This window comes from Chelonia mydas, chromosome 8 (genome assembly GCF_015237465.2).
Source record: "Chelonia mydas isolate rCheMyd1 chromosome 8, rCheMyd1.pri.v2, whole genome shotgun sequence".
Taxonomy (NCBI): Eukaryota; Metazoa; Chordata; order Testudines; family Cheloniidae; genus Chelonia; species Chelonia mydas.
In genome coordinates, this window is record NC_057854.1 from 59951221 (window position 1) to 59975727 (window position 24507).

The following is a 24507-nucleotide window of genomic DNA, read 5'->3' on the forward strand; positions in this document are numbered from 1 at the left end:
TTGCCAGAGCCCAGACTTGTTAACCTTTGGGGCATACTGTAAAGTTCATTGTGAAGTTTCTGGGGGTTCCCTGTAATAATTTTGTATTCTGTATTGGCCTGGTTGTTGGGTTATTGTTTGCTGTATGACTACATTGGTTTAACTCAATTGGGCTGTCTGCAATGTAGGTTGGAAGGAGAAGAATCACTCAATATAGCCATTTATCAGCAAACACTTAAGAGTTTGTAAGGGACGATGCCAAAACTATTGGACTTAATTATTTTGTCTCTGGCCTATGGCCAGCCTGTGAAACTGGTTTCAACAGGAATGGCTCAGACCTTCCAGGCACAGGAGAACAAAGAACTCTAGAACGTTTTAAAAAGGAGACCTAAGCAAGGAACCAGACTGAAACTAGCCTTAGACACAGGAATCTGTTGTGGTGTCTGGAGAAGCTAGGCTTACGTAGGTCGCCATCATGAAATGGTGGGAATTTAGTTAAGATAGACATGCGTGTAGACTGTTTGTTTTAAAATAATTTTTCTCTAAAGCTTTGTTCCTACTGCTAAATAAAAAATACTTTTGTTTTTAAGAAGGTTGTTGGTCACTGCATATCACTGGTTTTTGAAGGGTAATTGTATCCAGGTCAAGGTCTAAGAGTGGGAGAATTGCTAAGTTCCACCCTGAGTCAAATAAAGGTATGAGGCCGAACAGCTGAGGAGGGTGCACTCAGACCAGAAAGGGGACGGAGGTGCAAGCAGCTCCATAACCTTCTTTTCTCTCTTTAAATATGTTGTTGTTAAGGGATGTGGGGACTAAAGTGGATATATTTGTGCGTAGCCATTTGTTTTTATTTTCTTGTGATTTTTAATTTATGAAATAAGTGGACAGAGCACTAGATAAGTGCCTATAATTGTATTTTAAAAATGTGAAGAAACAATAAAATAAGGCAGATAATTGCAGCTGCAGAGAGAGAATGTAATTTGTAGTTAATATTTGCTGCAATAATTGAACTTCTTTGTACTTTAAATGTATTTTTAAAGCATGTTTTGTTTATAGGCTCGAATACATCCATTCCATGTTTTGGTTGCATTAGAAACCTACAAAACAGGACATGGAAACCGGGGAAAACTTCGGTGGCTTCCTGATAAAGACATTTTAGAAGCTCTTGATGCCTCTTTTTACAAAACATTCAAGGTAATGGTCTGTTTAACTATCATGTTGTAGATCTCTGCTAGAGAAGTCATAAGCCTGGCTTTCCAAATATCTGGAGTGGTTTAAAGCAGAGTAAGCAATAAGACAGATGAGTATTCTTACTTACTGAGGTTGGTCCTAAAATTCTGTCCAAGTATGATGGGGTGGACTAGGCCCAAAGGCCCCCTGCTGGAGGCCTCAGGATTCTGCCATACCCATTCCCAGAAAGGAGCAGTGAAGTGGTCCTCCAAGAGGCCTAGAGTGGTTGCAAGGAAGCATCCAATCGGGGCCAGGAGGGCCATAAAAAAGGAGGTGAAGAACAAAGCAATAGTTAGCTGGTGCTTGGAGCTGGAGAAGAAAAGACTGCATGTCTGGCTGGAAGAGCAGCAGGACCACGGACAGTCTGCTGGCAGGGACCAGGGGAAGGAGAGGCTTCTGGCTGGCTGCTAGGACTGAGCCAAAGACAGTTTGCTAGCAGGGCCCCGGGGAGCAATGAAGGAGCTCTTGGCTGGCTGCTACTGAGTAGGGAGTGAGCCTGGGGAGGGCCGCAGGAAGATAGTGTTTCCAGGGAGGAAGCCCTGGGGATACGGTCCCATAACCGGATCGGGATTACTTAAAGACTGAGCCCGGAGAGGGCTAGAGAAACACCACCAATGGGGTACTGAGATAGACCCTGGTGGACTGTATACCCCAGAAGGGTTTGTTCTTGTTCATATGCAGATAGTGTGAGAGACTCGGTAAGAGGGCTGAGTCACTGGAAAAACTGTCTAAGAACCACTGAAAGGGGTCACCAAAACTGAAAGGATGCAGACACATCCAACCAGAAGGGGCACTTGCAAGAGGTGGGAGCTGACCCTGTTACATCAAGACTGTTAAAGGACTTTTTGCCTACTGCCTTAATTCTTATAGTGCAAGTGGGTCTGTTTCCAACTACCCAGTGCATTGCTGGTGGGTTTTTTAAACCTAGATGGCCCAAAATGGGTGGTGGTTCTGTTTTTTTGTTTAAGCGTAGCCTAATGTTGGGAGTAGGGTGACCAGATGTCCTGATTTTATAGGGACAGTCCTGATTTTGGGAGCTTTTTCTTATAGAGGCACCTATTACCACCCACCTCCGGTCCTGATTTTTTTTTTTTTTTTTTACTTGCTATCTGGTCACCCGAGTTGGGGGTGGGGAGGTTGTTTATTTTAAATTTAGGGACAGACTTTATGCTGTCCATTTTGTTAGCCATGTCTAATCATGAGATGTAGTCAGCTTTAAAGAACTTTATGATCTGTGATATAAATGTGCCTTTCTGATAAGCATGATTAATAGCTGAAGTGTTTAGGGGAGAAGTATTCTCCCCATAATTGAATTTTCCCCACGTTTATTTAGGCACCTTAAACTATAGTGTCCTTTTAACTTTTGTAGCTATCCATGTTTGTTAAAAAGCATTGGCACAAAATAAAAATATATTACTAAATCATGTTATGAAATTATTACGTAATAAAGTTGTCTTTCATCAGCTGTTAGCGTTCCACTTTGTAAAACACAGTATGATGATGTTTTCAGATAACCAGCAGTTTCAGCTGCGGAATATATGAACAATGAAGCTAAGCAATAAAGTGATGATTTTGATGAGTTAACCAAAACACTCGGTTAGCTAGTTAGTTTTTGGTTTTGGTTGGTTGGACTGTTTGTTTTTTCCCTTGGGTGTTAGGGCCTTTCCTGAATATAGAATATTATGAAGTCAAGACTGCCTTTTATTGCCACATTTTTGTGTCCATTTACTTTCAGATATTTATGCACCAGTTAATTAGTTCTATAATAACACTAGTTACTAATCTACTGTTCCAGGAAAAAAATCCTGGTAAATGTTGAAGTAAGCTGTGTGTAATTCTTAAAAGGTTACACTGTGTTGTAAGGTCTGTCACTAATATTTTGAAGTCATAGTACTTTTGCATTTAAACAATACCAAAATAATTGTTTGGCTAAATTGAATTCAGCTGCTGGTAGTATGGTTAGTTTCATTTTTCCCATGAAAGAACTTTATGTGGATTTGGTGATTTAGAGGGAGGTACTTTTCTGACAATTTTTGTAATGAATCAATACCCCAGCATGATTCCATGGGCAATTGTTTTAAGAGATGCAGTTTTTCAGATAAAATGAAAAATGGGGGTCCTGACCACTTGTTTTGAAATCTTAATTGATGACATTTTTTACCTGAGCCAGGGTTATTATTTAATCTCCTTTTTGGCAAGATTTAAACATGGGTAACTTCTTCCTGTCAAGCTAAATTCCCATTTACTTTGACAGCTCAAGTTGCTGTTTTCCTCCTAAAACTTATTGTGTAGTTTTTACTTGTATAGGATTGGCTTTGTATTTCAGAGCTTGGTAAAGTTATCCATTTTTATAAAAGGCTCTGCAAATCATTTTAGAAATCTTTTGCATGAGAGGCATTATGTAAATGTAATGTTTAACATAGTATTGAATTTTTGTAGCAAAGGTTTAGTAATTGTTTAAAAATTTAATATTGTGTCAAAAGAGAGGGGGAATTCACTCGATTTATTTAACTGCTTTTAAATATACTCTCCTGGGAGAGGGAATTGAAGATAAATCAGTATTTTGAGATTTTTATATATATGGGTTTTTTTCTCTCATTTGTTTAGACAGTGGAACCAACAGGAAAGCGTTTCTTGCTTGCAGTTGATGTCAGTGCTTCCATGACACAAAAAGTTTTGGGCAGCGTGCTCAATGCTAGTACAGTTGCTGCAGCAATGTGTATGGTAAGAAATGGATCTTTTCTTGTAGCGATCCAGAATTCTTTAGGCTTGATTATTTAGAACACTAAGTCAGTATTGTACTGTTCTTCTGGCACAAAGATGCCTTCAAGATGCCACTAGAGGATTCCTTAAGCCTGGTGAAACCTGTGAGTGGCATAGGGCCACCAAAAGTAGCTTCTGTGCCAACCCCCTCCTGGCTTCTGGCATAGAAGATATGGCCAGGACACCCTTATGCATGGTTGCTAGAAAGGCACCTGGAGACTGTTGGTAACCAGAATCAATAAGAGCAGCCTGAATACTAGGCTGGTACCCAACATATATTAGAAGAGTCTTCAGGCTGCTTTTATTTGCTCTATCGGAAAATACTTAAAATCACTTTCCTTGAAGCACAATGCAGACTGAATTGAAAGAGATTTGGGAAAATATTAATACATGAATCCATCTCATCAAGCCATGCTTTGAGGAATGTATTCACTCATGTGGAATTTTAATTTAGAAAGGATGATAATGTTTTAAATTGTGAGGAAAATACATACTTTTTTTCCTTTCTTAGGTTTTAAAATTACTTTGCAGGGGATTAGTAATTTAGGAAAATACTTCAGTGCACTTTTCAAATAGCAGTCAATTTTGTTTTTAAAACTTAAACTTTAAAATGAAATTACTTGTGCTGCTTAAATTTCAGGAATATAGAAAAATAGAAATGTACCATGTTCAAAATGTAGTCAGTTTCCTATAACAAGAAAGGAAGGAAAGAGAGAGAGAACAGAAAAAAATCAAACTTTGTATCTGGAAACTAAAAATTAAGGTTTTTTTATTATAGTGATTAGGTCCATTAGTTCATCTTGGATTGCTGCAATATTTAGGCACTCTAGGATAACACTGCAAATTAAGGGTAGAGTTGAAACATTAACTTCACTTTTTGGGGGTCAGTCATATCTGTATTACTTTAATTTGATGCTTTGTGTTTTCAGTAGAAAATATGTCGAATTATCACAAAACAAACTGCAGATAATTTCAAAGTGACATAATTAAAATACTTGACCTAATTCCCCGAAACCTTATTTTTCTCCCAGGTTGTTGCACGCACAGAGAAAGATTCCAATATTGTTGCCTTTTCACATGAAATGGTCCCCTGTCCAGTGACGAAAGACATGACATTACCTCAAGTATTAGTGAAAATGTATGAAGTATGTGAACACTTTTAGTTTTGTTGTACTGTAGCTACTGTATAATTCTGATAAATCTATTGCCAAAAATTAAGACATAATTTGGATAATTTAGTATTTGCATTCTAATTTTTGCTTTCTAATATTTGCTTTCTAATTAATCCTCATTGCGAATTTATTATACGTTTTAGTAAAATCTTCTTCTTGTTTTTCCTTTCTTAATATATCTGATTTCTACTGAAAAGCTATGTCGAGCAAATCATATTACTTTACTATCTGAATAGTTCTACACTTCATTTTAGGGAAGTGGTATTGGCACATAGTCTCATAAACTTAAAAAAATGGATGAGCATACAATAAATTCTGTAAGGCAATATGGTGTAATTTTTTTTTGTAATATAGTACTTAAAGTACTTTACATTTTCAAAGCAACTGTATAAAGAATCATCTTTATATCTTCAATTCTGCATAGCCACTGCAATGTTCTAATTCATACTTTTCATTGCTGTTAACTTGTGCTTTACAACAGTATGTGCCATAAAATTTATCAGTTTCTTGGAAATAAACTCCTCTGGTGACTTATCCAAAGCCCATTGCAGTTGGATAAGACTCCAGTTGCCATCAATGGTTAGGTTAGCCTCTGATTACAGTACTGAATAAAAAAGGCCAAAATCCAAGGCCCAGTCCTACAATTTGATGAGCACGGGTAGACTTGTGCACCCATGTAGAACTCCATGGACTTCAGTGGACATGCATGTTGCATTGCAGGATGGGGCCTGCTGAGTTTGTCGTCATAACTAAGTTGTAAGGGAAAAACTTCACTGTCTGTCTATCAGAAAGACTTTTCTTAATTACTAAACTTATTAATTTTCCCTTTATGTTGCTACTCCTTATTTTTCTGTATGTTTTCAATTTTGTTGGCACTGGCCAATTTTGTTGAAGGGTAAAGACTGCAATTCATATTCTTGAGGTATCATATTTCCTCTACATCTATCTCAAACCAACTCAAGTTAAACATAGTTTTTTAAGGCTAAATTCAATGTATTGAGTTGCTTGTAAGCTATACTTGAGTCCCTTAGGGTTCTCCCCCCCCCCCCCCCCAAAAAAAAAAAAAAGAACCATCCTCAGAGAAATTTACATTCAGTTTATCCATAATTGCTCACAAATTCTTTTTGACTACTTTCTAAATATCTAGAGTTGGCTGAAACTTGGAATTTCCAGTTTGTGGGAACTTTCAATCGTTTGACATTTGAAATTTTTATATAGCAATTTCAGTATTTTGAAATTTGGTTTCATTTCCGGTAGCAATGAAACCCAATTTTTAGAAATTTCTCACAAACTGAAAATTCTCGGGGGAGGGGGGTGAAATTTTGTTTTGGAGACAACACATTGTGATTCCAAGAGGAAATATGCTCTTTGGGACCCAGTAGCTACTGACTAAACTTGACATGATTCTTGTTTAGTTTCACTGTTGGAATCCTACCTGTAGTTCATCAAAGGTTCCTCAAACCCAATATTTTTCAACAAAACACTTCAGGTTTGATAAATCTGCATTTTCTGACAAAAACCCTGTATCACTGGAATATTTTCAACCAGCTCTATACATAAACATCATTGTTTTTAAATACCTTGAATTTATAGAAGCTATCAAATGGCAGTGTTTTACCTATTTTTTATTTATAAAATATATTTTGATACATTTATGTTCAATGTTTCTAATGCAATTAATGTCAAAGAAAGAGTAACCTATTGAATGCTTCATGGTAGATACAAGTAGGAAAACTGTTAACTCTCATGTCCTTCTTTGTACTATTCAATTTCAGGGCCACGTTGCTGTTGGATAGTTAATCATAGCTGTTAATATGAAGGGATAATATTTATAAGATATCACTGTAATACTTCCAGATTTTATGGTGAAGTGCCCTATACAGTTCTCAATAGTATTCTTCTGTATTTTTAGATTCCAATGGGTGCTACTGATTGTTCTCTTCCAATGATATGGGCTCAAAAAACACACACAGCTGCTGATGTCTTTATTGTGTTCACTGATAATGAGACCTTTGCTGGAAATATTCATCCTGCAGTTGCTCTAAAGGAGTACAGAGAGGTAAATAACCTTCTGATAATACAGTATCATTGTCCTCTCATACAATTGTGGAAAAAATATTAAATTGTTAAGAAATTTGTTTTGGAGACGTAAGCATTTGTGGTTTAATGCAATAAACATATGCTTTTGTATTACAGAAAGAAAGATTCATTCTTGGAATCTTTGTACACTCAGGGAGAAATGAATGGCATTTCTCGGGGGAAAAAAACAGGAATTTTCAGATAAATTTGTCATTAATTATTGGCCTAATATTTACATCCTGTGTTTAAGTTTCGTGACAAAATTTGATATACTTAGTGGTTGGTGAATATTTGAACTTTTCTATTGGATATATGATTGATAAATCAGTGAAATTCTACTTATCCAAAAAAGTGAAGTTCTTATATTCCTCAGTGCTTTGTGATAGAGTTGTTTTCAGCAATGTAGTAAAAACTTGTATAGAAATAGCTGCCAGTGTGAGGTTATGGGAGCCTGCAAAGAAGGCAGATCAACAGGAGTGAAAAGCCCCTGGAAGCAGAGCTTATGTTGCTTATTATCTTTTCAGGAGGGAAGCTACTGAAGTTATTAGCTCTGCAGGCTACTAGCTTCCAGCAGCTTTTCTTGTGCTGATCTTGTAAGCTCTGTAGGCTTTCTCCCTATGAGTCGATTTGAAATGAAACTTCACTTATAATGAAGTCAAACTGCAGAAAAATGACTTCACTATAAACATGTTCCACTGTAATAAAATGTTGTTCAAATTGTGAATAAAATAGATCTTTGACATCCTCAGTAGGAGAGAGATTTAATTTATATTCATATTATACCTTTTACTTTATATAATTCATGTGAGGACCTCAAAGTTCTTCACAAACACTAAAGACTTAGTTAATCACCACATCACCCTTGTGAGGTAGGTAAGTGTTACCTCTGTTCTGCAGTTGGGTAAAATTGAGGCAGAGATGTTGAATGGCTAGGCCAAGGGTCACCAAGAAGTCTGTGGCAGAGCTGAGACCTGATCTGACTGCAAGAGCTATGCTTTATCCATAAATGCAGCTGTCGCTCCTATTAGATGATTGGATGGCCATTACTTACAACAGTCATCATATGAAATGTAGTCAATAGAAAATTTAAATGTTTCCATTTGAAATAGCCTGTGCTGAAAAGTGGGTTAACTCTGTATTCCTGTCCATAGGCTTTGGTGGTGTGTAAAACCAACTGATTGCATTTATTTCATCTTCACATAAATCAAACTGAGACTTCAATTTTGGTTTAAAAAAATATTAACAGCTAGATTTTTGGAATCCTTACTCATGAAATCTCCTGTTGCCGTCATCACTGAATCAGTGCACTGTGAAGTACCTGAGTAAGGACTTCAGGATTTAGGCCCCAGATGATTTATAAATTGTCGTGTGTATATTCTGGTGTACTGAAAATGCTTTGTTTGCTTTCCTTCCTATTTCTAGAAAATGGGTATTCCATCTAAACTGATCGTTTGTGGAATGACATCAAATGGCTTTACCATAGCAGACCCAGATGATAGAGGCATGTTGGATATATGTGGCTTTGACACAGGAGCTCTCGATGTCATTCGCAACTTCACTTTGGATTTGATTTAATCTCTTAGCACTTGTTATTCACAGTGGGTCCGTTGCTGGCAAGAGACTCTGCCCTGAGAACTCCCAGCCAAATGTACTGTACTAAAATATGGCACATGATGCACATATCAAAATGATACCTTTTTGTAAAGGGAAAGGCAGATGAGAAATTACTTTTTTTTTTTTTTCTGTTGCATGTAGTTTAAAAATAACAATGGGAAAGCCTGCTAAACGTAGCTACACAGTTTGATTTAATTTCATTCATAATAGTTGAACAATACTAAGGTTTTCTGTCACTGTACAATGCCTTTGTCTTCAATAATAAATTGATGAGTTACTTCTGGTATTGGGAGTCTGGGCAGGAAAGGGAAATGGTGTTATTGTTTTTAAATAGTGTCAATTTAACAGCAATTTACTCACGGTTTTTGGTTTGTTTTTTTTAATATTTGTATTTGCGAAGAATAAGATTCAACCTTTTCCATTGTTCAGTTTCAAATCTATAAAAGAGAAATTATTTTCTGGAGTGCACTAGACCGTGTAACTGTGATGGAGTGTAAAAGTTACTTGTCAAATTTTATACTGACAAAGTAAAAGTGGAAATATGTGATTAAATTGTGATAATCAGACTTTTTCTGAACAGATTACTATCTGGATCTTCTAAAATAAAATATGTAACTTTTGGTAAATTGAAAGGCAGTTTTTGTAAATTGCAATTTCTGCAGACTATTGTAGAATTTGTATGCTTTGTAAGAAATCTCTACAAACTTTTTGGCAAAAGAAAGGATCCCTGAAGTCATAAAATGAAGTCCCATCCTCCAAAGTAATAGCTTGCTGAGGTTTCAAGTGCTTTTTCGATGAGGAAGATTAACAGATACATCTGAATTAGTGTGACTCTTAAGTTTTGGTCATCATAACCAGAAAAAAAATTAGCTGTTAATTTCTGTATTATCTGCTCATTCTTTTGAAGAAATCTTACCATCCAAAAAAGCAGAGCACTTCTTAGCATTTGTTTTAAAAAGAAATTCAATCAGTAATCTGTTTTCAAAACTACTTCTACTTTGTAGTGACATTCTTACAGTGATCTTTCTGCATTATACAGCTGCCCCCTTCACACTCAAAATCTTACTTGTTTAGCAGTGTTTTGGAAATGAGTGTTTTAATCTTCTGTATGACAATAAAGAAAGAAGAGGACAAAAGGCATAGGGGAGAAAGTTGTGTCTACAGATAACTTCTTGACTCTGTTTTCGAGCAGGAATTAATAGTAACGTGTTTTTTCTGTCTATCCATCAAAAGGTCTCTTCAGAATGTCACAGATTAAGAATACAAGTTTTATCTTTAAGGTTTTTAAGTAATACTTTACATCTTTCCCTAAATTGTATGCATGTGGCTGTCACTGTCCTGCTAGCTGTGGTTATTTTAAAAGATTAATTTGGTATTTGTTTGAAAAAGATTGTAGTTATAAAATAAGCTAATTATAGTAAATAATACATCACACTTCTGTTGCTATGCTGAAAATACCGTTTGAGATGTAAAGCAGGTGTTCACATTTGAACAATGTATAAACTCTTGATATCTCCTTATTCAATATGTTTAAAGTATAAAGAAAATAAGTTCAAAGTTAGTGTTAGGAGGATGGAGATTTTAGACTCTGACAATATTTAAAATATAGATGGGTGACTGCATGCCCCAGGCTTACTGCCTCAATTTGTCAGACTAATGTTCAAGGTGTCATACTACCCATTTATGCCATACTTCAAGGATTAATTAGAACAGTGAAGAGTCCCACTCTGTCATGAATTTTACACGGACAGCATTTGAGCTGTTTTTAAAATTGTCTTTTGAAGAACTGGTGGTAATGGAGTAGTGGCTTTCAGTCAAAGTGAATGGAACTTCTTTCAGTTAATAGTTGGTAAGTGACAGTGCAGTAGTAGAATAAAGTTTTCAAAATGCGGGGCTACTAACAGTTTTTTCAGGTGACAACATCCAGAAGCAACTCCATTGCTTTCTTTGTAAAAGGAATTTCAAGAGGCAGGTCCCCCATATTATTTTTCTCCTTGTAATCTATCCTTTTGGAGTGAGAGATTCCCTGACATTTTCAAGCCTCCTGCAAAAGAGGTACAGAGAACGTGGGGAATGCACTCACTTGAGCAAGACATGTTGTTAGTTATTTCAAATAAAGGCACTGGTGGGTTTTGTTTTTTTCTTTTTAAATATAGTAATATTTTCTAAATCACACAATAGTTGAATATTTAATAAAAATGTTTACTCCTGAGCCAGAGAAGTTAATGAAAACTGGGTAGGTGTTGTAAGTAGTTTATTATTGGGAAGTAATAAGAGTCTAGCGTTTTAGTATAAATATTACATGGATTGGAAAATTAGGAAGCTGTGTACTTAGAAAATATGAAATGACCTTATGCAATTCTTGCACAAACCTATGATAATTAAAAGGATTTGATAGGACTAATGACCGTACTAACAGATTAATAGTGGAAAATTACACTAATACTGAATCATTGAAATAAGCCCAGCTGAAAACCTAAATCCTTGAACTAGATAAACAGAATAAAGGTAAACATTCAGTACAGTCTACAGGACATTAAGTACATCTGTTAGAGTTGTGTACCACTTCTAGTCATATCCTCTCCATTATTGAAAAGATGGAGTACAGAATATGCTCCTAAGTACTTACCTTACTCTCTACTGAAAGACACTAATAGGGTACAGTTTTACATTCTGACTGGTTTTGTTTGTACTGATAGGACTATATTGTACCCTGTGTGGGCTGTCCCCCGAAATGTTCCCATTAGTGGATGAATAGGGTTTGTGCCTTCCTTCCATGGAAGTGGTAGAGAGAGGAGTCCTTTTCCCCAATAGCAGATTGCTTGAGATCCGCAAAGGCCTTACTTCTGGCAGAAGTCGGGAGGCAAAACAGAGGGGCTGCTGTCACCTAAGCCTCCCCTTGAAGGTTTCTAGAGTACAGAGAGGGAGAGCTGGAAGTTTAACACTGACAAGGTCAGTATTAGCGTACATGCTAAAGTCCCACAAGTCTGGAAGACGTATTTCCACTCACGTTCTCTTTTTGCATATGGTTCTGAACCCTAAGGTTGGGAGCATAAAGCATAACATATGCATAGAGCATAACCTGATTGCTATGGTTGTTTCCTTCTTTAGTCTTAAATCCAGTAACCAAACAGTTTCTAGTCTGCAGAATGAATAGGTCAAGATAATTTGCAAATTGCAGTGTTGATGTGTGTGTGTTTGGGGGGGGAGGGTGAGAACTAGTCTAATAGTTACAGTAACATTAAAAAAAATACCATTAAAATGTGTGAATCAAAGGCATAATTGCTAAACTTTATTCAGAATTAAATTATTTATGGTAAATATACTGTATTACCTTTTCACCAAAGAGGAGAGATGACCTTATCATGTTAATGTTATTGTTTGCATTGGTGGAACACTTTGTATTTTATCTAGAGCCAAATGGAAACAATAAAGTATAATTGTGCACTCAGATTTATTACAGAAAGGAGAAATTTAAGAGCTAGTTTGAAATGAAGTTCAGTTTTTCAAAGCGAGTATTTCCAAATGTCTGCAGTGGGCAAAAGTCCAGTTAGGGGTGTGGTTTGATTTCCTGATACCTACCTGAATAAAGAGGCTTTCAAATCAATTTCCATTTCACTAGGAACCCACATGCTAGATTTTCATTAGAGTTATTGATAGCTACAGAATACGTATGTGGGTTGTTTAAAGAATGAAAAACACTTAGTAATAGCCGGGTTTGTAATATATAGTGTTGCTGTGCAAGAGGCTAATGGAGTTTGGAAGCATTTCAAAGGGGGGGGCGGTTTGAGAACTGGAAGCATAATATGTAAGTAAAACTCAGAAAGGGTGATCAAGTGCTCATTGATTTTATATGCCAAGAGCTTGCCTCAAAGAAGTGAGAGGATACTTTTTTGATCAGAGCAGTGACAACGGAGCCCAAACTATAAACCCATTGCTAGAAGAATATGTATGTGGATTTAGGACTTCAAAAAAACAACTACCTGATTTAAGATCCCAATTTGGGTAGCTCTTTAAAAAGACAATTGGGGGCAGGGGGAAACTGTTTCCTGAAAACACTTAGGCCATGTCCACACTTACCCGTAGATTGGCTCTGCTGCAATCGATGCAGCAGTGTCGATTTAGCGGACTGTTGAAGACCCACTAAATCGATCGCAGAGTATTCCCCAGTTGATTCTGGTAGTCCAGCTCCCCAGTTGCCGGGAGAGAGAGGGAAGTTGCCGGGAGAGCTTCTCCTGTCGATCCAGCACAGTGTAGATGCCGGGGTAAGTTGACTTAAGCTACGTCGACATCAGTTCAGTTATTCACATAACTGAACTAGCGTAACTTGGGTAGACTTGCCGCAGTAGTCTAGACCAGCCCTTAAATTCCCTCTCCCTTTTTACCTCATTTATTTACATTTTAGTGTATTTATATATATGTTATATATATATCAAACAATTTAAAATAACGAAATATAAAATATAGAAAAGTTAATTAAAATGGAACTTAACAGGTTGTCAAGAATTGGGTTTTACACTGAGAAATTTGGACTTAGAATAAAGAAGGAGAATTTGAGATCCATTTGTATTTTTTAAATACAGGAAAGAGTGTCATTTACCCACAATCCTAAAAATGGAAACGATAATCTAAAAATAAGTCTACTCAGCTTCCAAATGTCATGGGGCCAGTTTGATAAAACAGCAGTAAAGTAACTGGCCATAAAACCACTCTGTGCTTAAAAGACGTATTATGTCTGTCTACAAGCTAACTGACTTAATTATATAATTATGACATAATCAGTAATAAGAAGCAACATTTTTATACTCCTTTAAGCCCCTAAAAGTGTGTCCTTAAAAGGCTATACAGCACAAACCTTATATTATTCTTGGTTTAAAATGTATATAAATTAATCTAGACTTTTTCTTTTTAACCTATGTTTGATCTACAAAGGCACCTTCTTCAGCTAATCATTGTTATCCATTGCAAAAACACTGCACTTCTTAATCATGTAGCTAGTTGGCTGCCTGCCCCAAGCTGGGGCATTAGTTGTGCCAGTTCTATCTATTGTCCTTGCCCCGTTTTGTTCTCCCACTGATACTGGGGTGTTTTTTTCTCTTCCCCATCTCTGTTCTGGTCTTTAATCTTTACTTCTATTTAACTTCACAATTTGCCATGTGCTTCTGATCTCATTCGGCACTATAGTAAGATTGTTGTTGGTTTGTAAAGTTGATGAGCATGCTGTATTTCCTCATTAATAACAACTAACACCAGAGCATTCTTTTTATTTACAATTTTTTGCCTTAAATATTTTAAAACTTAAATAATTTTCATTTCTTTAGCATACAAATTGTAGGAAAAGTTATTTGTAACTAACTAGATCAGATTTTTCATAAATTATAAAGCCAGAAGAGGCACCATTGGGATCGTCTAGTCTGATTTGTAAAATACAGGAAATATATCATTGCACATAAAATCTGCTTCTTCGAGTGCTTGCTAATGTCCATTCCAATGTAGGTGGGCGCGCGTCGCATACACTGTCGCTGGAAAGGTTTTTCCTCAGAGGAATCCGTTGTGTTGGCTCTGGTGCCCCCTAGAGTTGTGCCCTCGTGGCAGGGTATATAGGACACCTACCAACCCACTGCCCCTTCAGTTCCTTCTTACCGCCTGTGACAGTCTCTGGAACATCTCTGGTCTCTTGCAAGTGCTTCGTCTCAGTGGACTTTTTCTATAAAATAGTTGTAAATAGCTACTGTTAGTGGTTAATTAGGACGTGTAAGCAGTATAGTTATTAAATGTTTCCCGCTTAGTGGAGTTAGGCCACCTGGGCCCAAGTGGGCTGCCTCAGTCCCAGGGGTTCAATCAGTGAGCGGCGCGCCACAAACCAATGCCAGTTAGTGACCCACACAGTAGTTGTCTGAGGTGTCTGGGGAATGCAGGAGCAATGCAGAATCTTCAGGAGCTTCAAGCCCAGGACAAAAAAGGACAGGGACAACAGACTTAAGTTCCTCCTCATGGGGGCAGTGCTTTGTCCCCCCTCAGTGCCAATTCAGGTGGAATTGGCACCAAGTACTTGGATGTTGGTAAGGAGTGCCCTCGCCCCTCTGAGGGAGGCGGGGTGCCGTTCCCTTTTCCCGGCACCAAGAAGGGACTCCGCACCGGTGACCCAGGACTCCCAGCACCACCATGTGTCCCTGATGGAAATCAAGTCAACGCTGGCAACAGACTCCTGGCACCACTCACTGTCACTGGTGCCAAAGAAGAAACAAAAGAAGGTGGACCGGGGGTGCTCTCCAACCCCAAGTTCCACGAGTAATAGGGATGCTGTGAGGGTGCGACCTGTGCCAGGCCACTCTGAGGCACCAATGGCGCATGCGACACCGTCGACTCCGGCCCTGTAAAGTTTGTTGTTGAGTCCAGTGCCAGTGGACTCCCTTCCCAGGGAAAGCTACTGCAGCACAACAGCCCTGGCTCTACCATCTATGCCAGAATTTTTTGAGGCAGCAAGAGTCCTTTCTCTCCTGATGCCGCCTTCCCCAGCCTTCCAGGAACTGTTGGTGGCAGCTCCAGCACCGAGGACCCAAGGCAGGCGTCAGCGAAGGGCAAGCTGGCAAAGATGGCATGGCACCGGTCCCCTCCATCGCAGCACCGCTTTCTAGTGCTGGTCGGCACCACCTTGGTCTCCAAGAAGCAAATCTTCCGACTCTGATTTGGAAGCAGAGTCCAATGCTTTGTGCAGGAGCAGACATCGCTCAGCTCGGCGACACCCGGAGGCAGACATGGGCCAGGGCATGATGCTGGCTGCATGGCCACGAACACAATGGCAGCTTGCCACTGCTTCCAGACTTGATCTCCCAAGATCGCGGTCTCCTACGTCACCCAAACCTCAAATCCCGCTACCTCATGGCTTGGAAGCTCCAGTTTGCAAGGTGTTCTTGAGGCGTAGGAAGCCTTCTACTAGGGCCACATACCTGGAAAAGTGGAAGCGGTTATCGGTCTGGTCGACGCAGAAAAGTGTTTTGCCTACGGAATTATCACTGTTCTTCATCCTGGACCACCTGCTCCACTTAAAGCAGGAATGTCTGATGGTGTCATCTATAAGGGTTCATCTGCCCACGAATTTTGTGTTTCACCCCGAGTGAATGGCCAATCGGTCTTCTCCAAAGCAATCTGTGGCTATTTCTTTAAAGGTCTGGAACGACTGTATCCACACATACGACAGCCCCTGCCTCCTTGGGACATCAATTTGGTGCTGTCGAGGCTGATCAGACCTACATTTGAGCTGCTGGCGATGTTCTCCCTGCTTTACCTGTCTTAGAAGGTGGCCTTCCTAGTCGCCATTACTTCTGCCAGAAGGGTCTCTGAGATCTGAATGCTTACCTCAGAATCACCATATATGGTCTCCTTCAAGGACAAGGTACTGCTGTGGCCACACCCATCTTTCCTGCCAAAGGTGGTCTTGCAATTTCATAGTAATCAGGATATCATTCTGCCAGTCTTCTATCTGAAGACACACGCTAATAGGGAAAAACAGAGACTACACTTGCTGGATATGAAGCGTGCACCAGGTTTTTACAGAGAGGACCAAACCCTTTAGAAAGTCCACCCAGCTGTTAATAGCTATCACGGACAAAATGAAAAGCTGACCAATCTCTGCCCAAAGAATCTTATCATGGATCACCTGTATCCACACATATGACCTAGCAAAGGTCCCAGTTGCTAGGTTGACAGCCCACTCTACAAGAGCTCAAGCATCATGGATAGCGTTTGTGTGGCACAAGTGTCAATCCAGGATATCTGTAGAGTGGCAACATGGTTGTCGATCCACATGTTCATGACAAAAAGAAAAGGAGTACTTTTGGCACCTTAGAGACTAACCAATTTATCTGAGCATAAGCTTTTGTGAGCTACAGCTCAATGCATCCGATGAAGTGAGCTGTAGCTCACGAAAGCTTATGCTCAAATAAATTGGTTAGTCTCTAAGGTGCTACAAGTACTCCTTTTCTTTTTGCGAATACAGACTAACACGGCTGCTACTCTGAAACATGTTCATGACACACTATCCTATCACTTAACAAGCTAGAGATGACTCAGACTTCAGCTGAGCAGCGCTACAATCAGCGTGCCAATGAACTCCAAACCTTCCACCTGCACAACTGTTTCAGAGTCACCTACATCGGAATGGACATGAGCAAGCACTTGAAGAAGAAAAAATGGTTACTAACTGTCCGTAACTGTTGTTGTTTGAGATATGTTGCTAATGTCCATTCCAAAATCTGCCCGCCTTACCCCTCTATCGGAGTTAGCTGACAAAAAGGAAATTAGGGGTCGGCGGGATGCTATATACTGCACCATCAGGGTGCGACTCCAGTGGGCACCAGAGCCTACCCGACCGATACCACTGAGGGAAAAGCTTTCCGATGATGGTGCATGCAGCATGTGCACACCTACATTGGAATGGACATGAGCAACACATTTCTAAGAACAATTATGGAAGGTTAGTAACAGGTTTTTATTTCTTTTCTTATTTTTTCTTTTTGGAAAATAATTCTCAAAGATAATCCAACACCTACCCGTATGATGATTTAATAGGCTTTATTTTTAGAAAATTATTTTAAATTAGCTTGTACAATTTTAAAGTCTCTATATAGTTTGTATAGTGATCATGCTCTCTATTCTTTTTAAAATATATTGAGTTTATATTATTTCCATAATAAAGGGACCTATTAAATTAATATTCTGGATAGATAGGCAGCTTTGCAACATTACTGCAATTTTCTTGTGTCTAGAATTTAAGCAGAAATTTGAGAAAGGAGATTGATTCTTTATCATGTATAGGCTTTAAATTAATTTGACAATATTTCAGCATTTTTACAGGTTTATGCTAGCTATTTTCAAAGGTTTTATAGAGACATATATGTACAGTCAATACATGGTTTGAACAGACTTATTCTTGTAATAGGCAGAAGTTTTTACATGTTTTTACCGTACAATAAGATTGCATAGCATACAGCATTACTGAAAATATTGTCTGAGTGAGGAATATGGGGAAAAAGGTAAGTCAGTAAGATGGTATATGTGCTGCTTGTCATACCTAAAATTGCAGTTAAGTTTAACAAATCTCAGCAGGAGGTATGATGCCTGTAAGTGTGTGTGTGTGTGTATTACATGTGGCTTTATAGTTTCTAATATTGTGATATTTTTCCTTCAGATATTTCTGCATTTTGAATTTAAGTTTAAATAAACATATGGTAACACTTAAAGGTAAGAACATGTAAAAATGATTATTTGACAAATAATGAATAGAAATAATAATAAATGGTACAACTAATAAATGTTACCAGCTTCTTAATAGTTGAGCTCAACAGGTAACAAATAAAATGACTATTCTACTACGCTTTCATTTTAAAGTACGGTACTGAAATAATTGTTTTAAAAGTCACTTTCTTATGCAGTAGTTTTGCACATGGGGGTGTATTCAAATGTCTATAGGCATACTTAACTGATTTACAGTAAATTCCCTCCCCCAATTTATTACACATTTTAGCAATGCAGAGTTTGGTCTGGGTGAGAAACCTTGATTCTGTTCGATTCAAACATCATGATCAACATAACTGAGTTCCTATTGCAGAATCTTTTTTATTGGTGATGTATGTGTTTAACTCTCAGCTCCCAGATTGAATTTGCAGGCTAGCAATTAGAAAAACAATGTGTAATTGTAAGCTATACAGTTTTGATCTGAAGTCATCGATAAACAATAAACGTGGAACACTCTCCCTCCCCATAATGCAGATTTTAGAGTCCTGTTTTAGAGTAGAAACCTCACTTTAAAATATATGTATATAAATATATATATATATGGCTTTGTGCTACTTTCTATAGAATAAAACTAAATTCATTTGAGAAAAGATCTTTGGAAGGAAGAGCCTTAATTTGGTAAATAATGACAACATTAACCATTTGAGTACCTTAACACATTCATCTTTATTTAGTAAATGGGCACTCATTAGTATCTATAGGCACTCAGTGTGTTTCCTGAACTATTAGTGGAATTTTGCCTTAAACAATTCCCTCAGATTACTAGAGCATAGAACTCAAAGGGTTAGTATTTTAGAAAGATTTTTAAAAATTTACAGGTAACAAAATGAAAAGTAAGGTCTTGAGAAAATTCCTTTGCATGCTATTATTTTTTTACACTCTGGGAAGATTTACTAGTCTTCATCTGAGGTCTTGTTTTTAATTAACAGACCTAAGTAATCTACATAGAGGGAAAAAAAGAAGAACAATCTTTGTTACCAGTATTTGTACAAAATAGTTTTTATTTAGTACAAAATTAGTGAGAGAGGTATACATTTGTGTGTTTAATTTGATGGATATGTCCTTGTAAATCAAAACTTACCAGGACAGTGAAGAATTTAGTAAAATGTAGTAAACTTTGCAATAATAAGAATAAAATATATATCCAGGATCAGTGTGTTTATTAACTCTTTATATACGTTAAAGATGCACTATGCCTTTCAGAAACTGTGGAGAGGGCGTATTATTTAAACTGAAAAATTAATTGCAACCTAAAAAGTTCAGGCCGATAAAGTGTATTGTGAGAATAAGTATGCAGGTCTTAAATTACATCGGGTCTCTTTCTAATCATTCTCTGCTCTCAAGAGATATTTGATGCTACATCTCTTTGGGAAGGAAGTGTCTCCTACTGTGAATTTGTACAGTACAGTCTGGGGCCACAATCCTAAGTGAGACCTCTGGGCACCACTTTAATACAAATAATGACTAATAATAATCAGCCGTAAGCCTTTTTTATTGTGAATAGTGCACCTTTAACAGTGCAATGGTCCATTTTGAGGAAGAAAAGGATATGCTTTCCTGTTTGCATATTAACAACATTTCTCAAATACTGCAGGGTCTTGCTGTTACCAATATCCTGGCCTTAGATGTACATTATATTGAAATTATTATTTTTAGACATTTACTTGCAAGTGAAATAATGCTAATAAACTGCATTATGACTGTAGAATTTGATACGAGTACTAAATAAACTCTATGAATAGCAGCCTATATTTTGTTTGGTTATTTATTTTCATATGGTGGTGAAGTCATATTAAACAAATCCATGGCTGTGCATTTTGGTGTGAGCAAAAATCTGCCTAGATCCTGAAACCATAATCTTGATTTTATATTTGGAAAATGGTGTGTCGTTGTTTGCTCAGCCAGGGCTGGAAAAACAGATCCTTTATAGTACAGACTGGAGAGACAGAGAGGTATCAATAACTTGCCCAGCACACATGCCCTCTAATTTCATAAAAATGTATATTCCATCTTCTCAAGGCCTTGGATTTACATCTTGTGGCCCAGATAATGGAGGAGGAGGATACAGAAAAATGAGGCAGGAAGGCAAAACCCAAATCTCCTTTAACTCAGAAGTAGCAACTAAGTTAGCAGCCTCATACTCACCTATCTCCTGTAAACAGAGGACTTAAACAGCCCTTTCCTAGTCTTGTAAGGTTTTTTGAGACTGGTAGCAATTCATTGGAACTTCTTTCCTGGAAGACAATTACAGATATAAGCACCCTATTAGGGGAAGTTGGTTGCAGATGGAAGACCTTTGTGGAGAGGCCTCCATAAATTTGAATAAGCAACCACATTTCTTGAGGGTTATATGAGCCCCCAAACCTTTAGAAGATAATCATATTAAAACAACCTGAAATTGAACAGAATGTGCACACAACCCTCTTAACAGGCCCCAGATTGGCTTCTCTGAAGAATGGTCTCTAGGAAAACATTTAAAATCTTGACCACTATGATGTATCAAGTTTGACACATCCAGTCAACATGAACAAAATCCAATGTGAACAACTGCTCACTTCTTCTGAGACACAGATTTTAAGGGGAAGTTCATATCAGTGATTTAGGGTAACATTTCTGACCAGAATGTTGTCATTTTTAAAATTTATTTTAACACATTTACAAACCAGGAACTTCACTACTAACGTTAAACTTTAAAGAAATCAGAGCATTTGGAAATATGAAAATTCAGTTAAGGCACACAGAACACATTAATTCAATACCCATAAAAACACCTGCCTCCCATCTTTTTGGTTGACGTGTGAAATGTGCAATACAGAATATTAGTTATAGAACTTGCTTAATAATTACATGCTTCCAGCATGAAGTGCAATGCTTTGTCCCCCACTTAAGTTTTCTAAAACAGAATTAGTAACTTGACTGCCATATAGGGATATTGTGAGGCTATATCACTAGCGTTTATACACCAATTTGAAATCCTTCATTGGAAGTCACTGCCAAGCTTCCATTGACAGTAGTCTCCCCATACTTAAGCAAGTAATTCACTTTTGATCTCAACTTCAGTCATAGCATATCTATCCCAAATTTCTGAAGCAGAGTTTATGGATGGAAATTTCAAGTTAATCAGTCATGACCTTTGAGATGGGATTTAAAGATTTCAATTTTTTTGAAATTGCCCCAGATAAACCACAACAAGTTAGCCTACCAACTCCAAATTTGTTTCACTAGTTCTGAGTGAAATTATTTAGGGCTTGTCTATATGGGGAATTTGCCTGGGATAGCTATTCTGCAACAGCCATTCTGGAATAGTTTCTCATGTGGACACTTCTGGAATAAAGGCTAGTCAACATGGGCAGTTATTCCAAAATAGCTATTCCTGATCAACTCTACACGTGAACACCCTTGTTCCACATTAGCTTGAAGCATTGGATTAGTTCTGTTGGAACTGTTTCATAAATTTCTTACCCTTTCTATTCCCAAGCCCAAGGGAGGTAGAGGTACCAGTTAATGATACCTACCTCCCACAGGACAAGTAAGGGTCTATCCAGGTCTGAGGAGAAGGAAGGAGAGCCACAAGGGGCAGGACCACCAGGGTTGTGTGCTAGCCCCTCTACATAAGAATACAAGAATAGCCATTAAGAGTCAGACCAATGGTCCATCTATCCCAGTATCCCGATAGTGGCCAATGCCAGATGCCTCAAAGGGAATGAACAGGGAATCATTGGGTGATCCATCTCATGATCCAGTCCCAGCATGTGGCAGTCAGAAACTTAGGGACGCCAAGAGCATAGAGTTGCATCACTCACCATCTTGGCTAATAGCCATTGCTTGACCTATCCTTCATGAACCTATCTAAGTCTGTTTTGAATCCAGGTGTAGTTTTCATCTTCACAACATCCCCTGGCAACAAGTTCCACAGGTTCACTATGTGTTGCATGAAGAAGTACTTCCCTTTGTTTGTTTTAAACCTCTTGCCTATTAATTTCATTGTGTGACACCTAGTTCTTGTGTTATGTGAAGGGATAAAAAACACTTTCACTTTCTCCACACCATTCATGATTTTATAGACCTCCATCATATCCCCCCTCCATCGTCTCTTTTCCAAGCTGAATAGTCCTAGTCCTTTTAATCTTTCCTCATGTGGAAGCTGTTCCATACCCTTAATAATTTTTGTTGCCCTTCTCTGTACTTTGTCCATTTCCAATATACCTTTTTAGAGATGGGGCAACCAAAATGGCAAAGTATTCAAGGTTTGGGGGTACCATGGATTTATAGAGTGGCATTATGATATTTATTGTCTTATTATCTGTCCCTTTCCTGATATTCTATTAGCTCTTTTAACTGCAGCTGCCTATGGAGCAGATGTTTTCTGAGAGCTATCCACGACTCCAAGATCTTTCTTGAGGGATAACAGCTAATTTAGACTCCCATCATTTTGAATGTATAGTAGGGATTATGTTTTTTAATATGCATTACTTTGCATTTATCAATACAAAATTTCATCTCCTATTTTGTTCCCCAGTCAGCCAGTGTTATGAAACCCTTGTAACTCTTTGCAGTCTACTTTGGACTTAACGTTCTTGAGTAATTTTGTATCATCTGCAAACTTTGCCACCTCCTTGTTTACCCCTTTTTCCAGATCATTTATGAACATGTTCAACAGCACTGGTTCCAGTATAGATCCCTGGGGCGGGGGGATAGTTATTTATCTCTTTCCATTCTGAAAACTGATCATTTATTCCTACCCTTTGTTTTCTGTCTTTTAACCAGTTACTGATCCATGAGGATCTTCCCTCTTATCCCATGACTGCTTAAGAGCCTTTGGTGAGGGACATTGTTAAAGGCTTTCTAAAAAACTAAGTACACTATATCCACTGGATTCCCCCTTATCCACATGTTTGTTGACCCCACCCCTTCAAAGAATTCTAATAGATTGTTGAGGCATGATTTCCTTTTACAAAAGCCATGCTGACTCTTCCCCAAAAATCATGTTCATCTACGTGTCTGGTAATTTTGTTCTTTACTAATACTATAGATTCAATGAATTTGCCTGGTACTGAAACTGGCTTACTGGCCTGTAATTGCCAAGATCGCCTCTGGAGCCCTTTTTATAAATTGGCATAATATTTGCTATCTTCCGGTCATCTGGTACAGAAGCTGATTTAAGTGATTGCAGAACTACTAATTGTGGTATGTAAGCTATTTTGTATTTGAGTTCCTTCAGAACTCTTGGGTGAATATCATCTGGTCTTGGTGACTTATTTCTGTTTATCAATTTGTTCCAAAACCTCATCCATTGACACCTCAATATAGGACAGTTCCTCAGATTTGTCACTTTAAAAGAATGACTCAGGTGTGGGAAGTCTCCCTCCCATCTTGGGCAGTGAAGACCAATGCAAAAAATTCATTTAGCTTCTCCACAATGGCCTTTTCTTTCTTGAGTGCTGCTTTAGCACCTTGATTGTCCAGTGGCCCCACTCATTGTTTGACAGGCTTCCTGCTTCTGATGCCCTTAAAAAAGATGGTGTTAGTTTTTGAGTCTTTTGCCAGTTGCTCTTCAAATTCAGAGAGAACATAAGACTGACCAGGAGTGATGTTCCTGCTCAGACAGCTGCAAGAACCTCACCACATGCTACAGGCAGTTGGAGATCTCAGGAGAAGCCTTAGCAGCACCAGAAGCTCTGTGGAGGACTGGAGAATTGATGCAAATGAAATAATGCTGGCTTTGTGAGGTACATCTTAGGTACAGGGTTTAGTAAGTTGTATGTGGCCTCCTTTTGATTTGCAGAGCTTAACTAAACATCTAGGTAAGGTGGATACGTATCAACAAACTGGAAGAGAGGGAAAACTTAAAAATAGAATTTTTGATTTAAAACACTGAAAAGTTGGGGGGGTTTAAAAATAGAAATGCATTTAACATACATACTTTTCCCTCTTCCCATAGACAACCTTAATCATGTAAAGAATAATAAAGAATAATAAATTGGTCTTGGGTTCTTTTTATGATGTATAAAGGCAGGATTTTGTCATCAAATTTTTGCTTGACTTAGTTTAGCTTTAGTCATTCAGGGTGGGTCCATCCTCATAGAATGTGTGGTGATTTGAAGAACACATGAAACATGAGATTGAGACTGGAAGTGAAGCATTTAAGAGGGGAAGGGATTTTGTGTCTGTTCAGAACTTTTGTTAAACGCTATTTAATTCCAATGCTTAATTGACAGAAAAAAGATCTTGGTTAAAAAATCTGACATAGCCTTCAATTAAAGGCCTCCTGAAGTGCTAGGGAAAGCTTGTGGGGGGTCAGAGCATCAATACTGTTTTACAACAAAGCCAAAGAAAACTAAACTTGATACACCTAATTTTTTTTAAACTTTTT

At 37.9% G+C, this 24507-nt stretch overlaps 1 protein-coding gene and 1 long non-coding RNA gene across 4 annotated transcripts in view; one reads left to right on the forward strand and one right to left on the reverse strand.

Annotated features, from left to right (window-relative positions):
* RO60 (Ro60, Y RNA binding protein) overlaps window positions 1-19878 on the forward strand; it is a 34700-nt gene extending 14822 nt beyond the window's left edge. For 2 of the 3 annotated variants that reach the window (XM_027825424.3, XM_007062985.4), the window contains exons 5-9: window positions 1036-1173; window positions 3817-3933; window positions 5004-5117; window positions 7057-7203; window positions 8646-19878. In XM_027825424.3, coding sequence (XP_027681225.2) covers window positions 1036-1173; window positions 3817-3933; window positions 5004-5117; window positions 7057-7203; window positions 8646-8798 — 669 coding nt within the window. In that variant the 3' untranslated portion in view covers window positions 8799-19878. Of the gene's footprint in view, window positions 1-1035; window positions 1174-3816; window positions 3934-5003; window positions 5118-7056; window positions 7204-8645 lie in introns of those variants that run through there. The other variant, XM_043521576.1, reaches the window with a different exon arrangement.
* On the reverse strand, window positions 16197-22112 carry LOC119566952. Its single transcript, XR_005226549.2, has 2 exons — window positions 20280-22112; window positions 16197-16333 (listed from the first exon to the last, which is right to left on the reverse strand). It is a non-coding gene; the product is annotated as an uncharacterized LOC119566952 (long non-coding RNA).
* Window positions 22113-24507: the final 2395 nt, after the last annotated feature.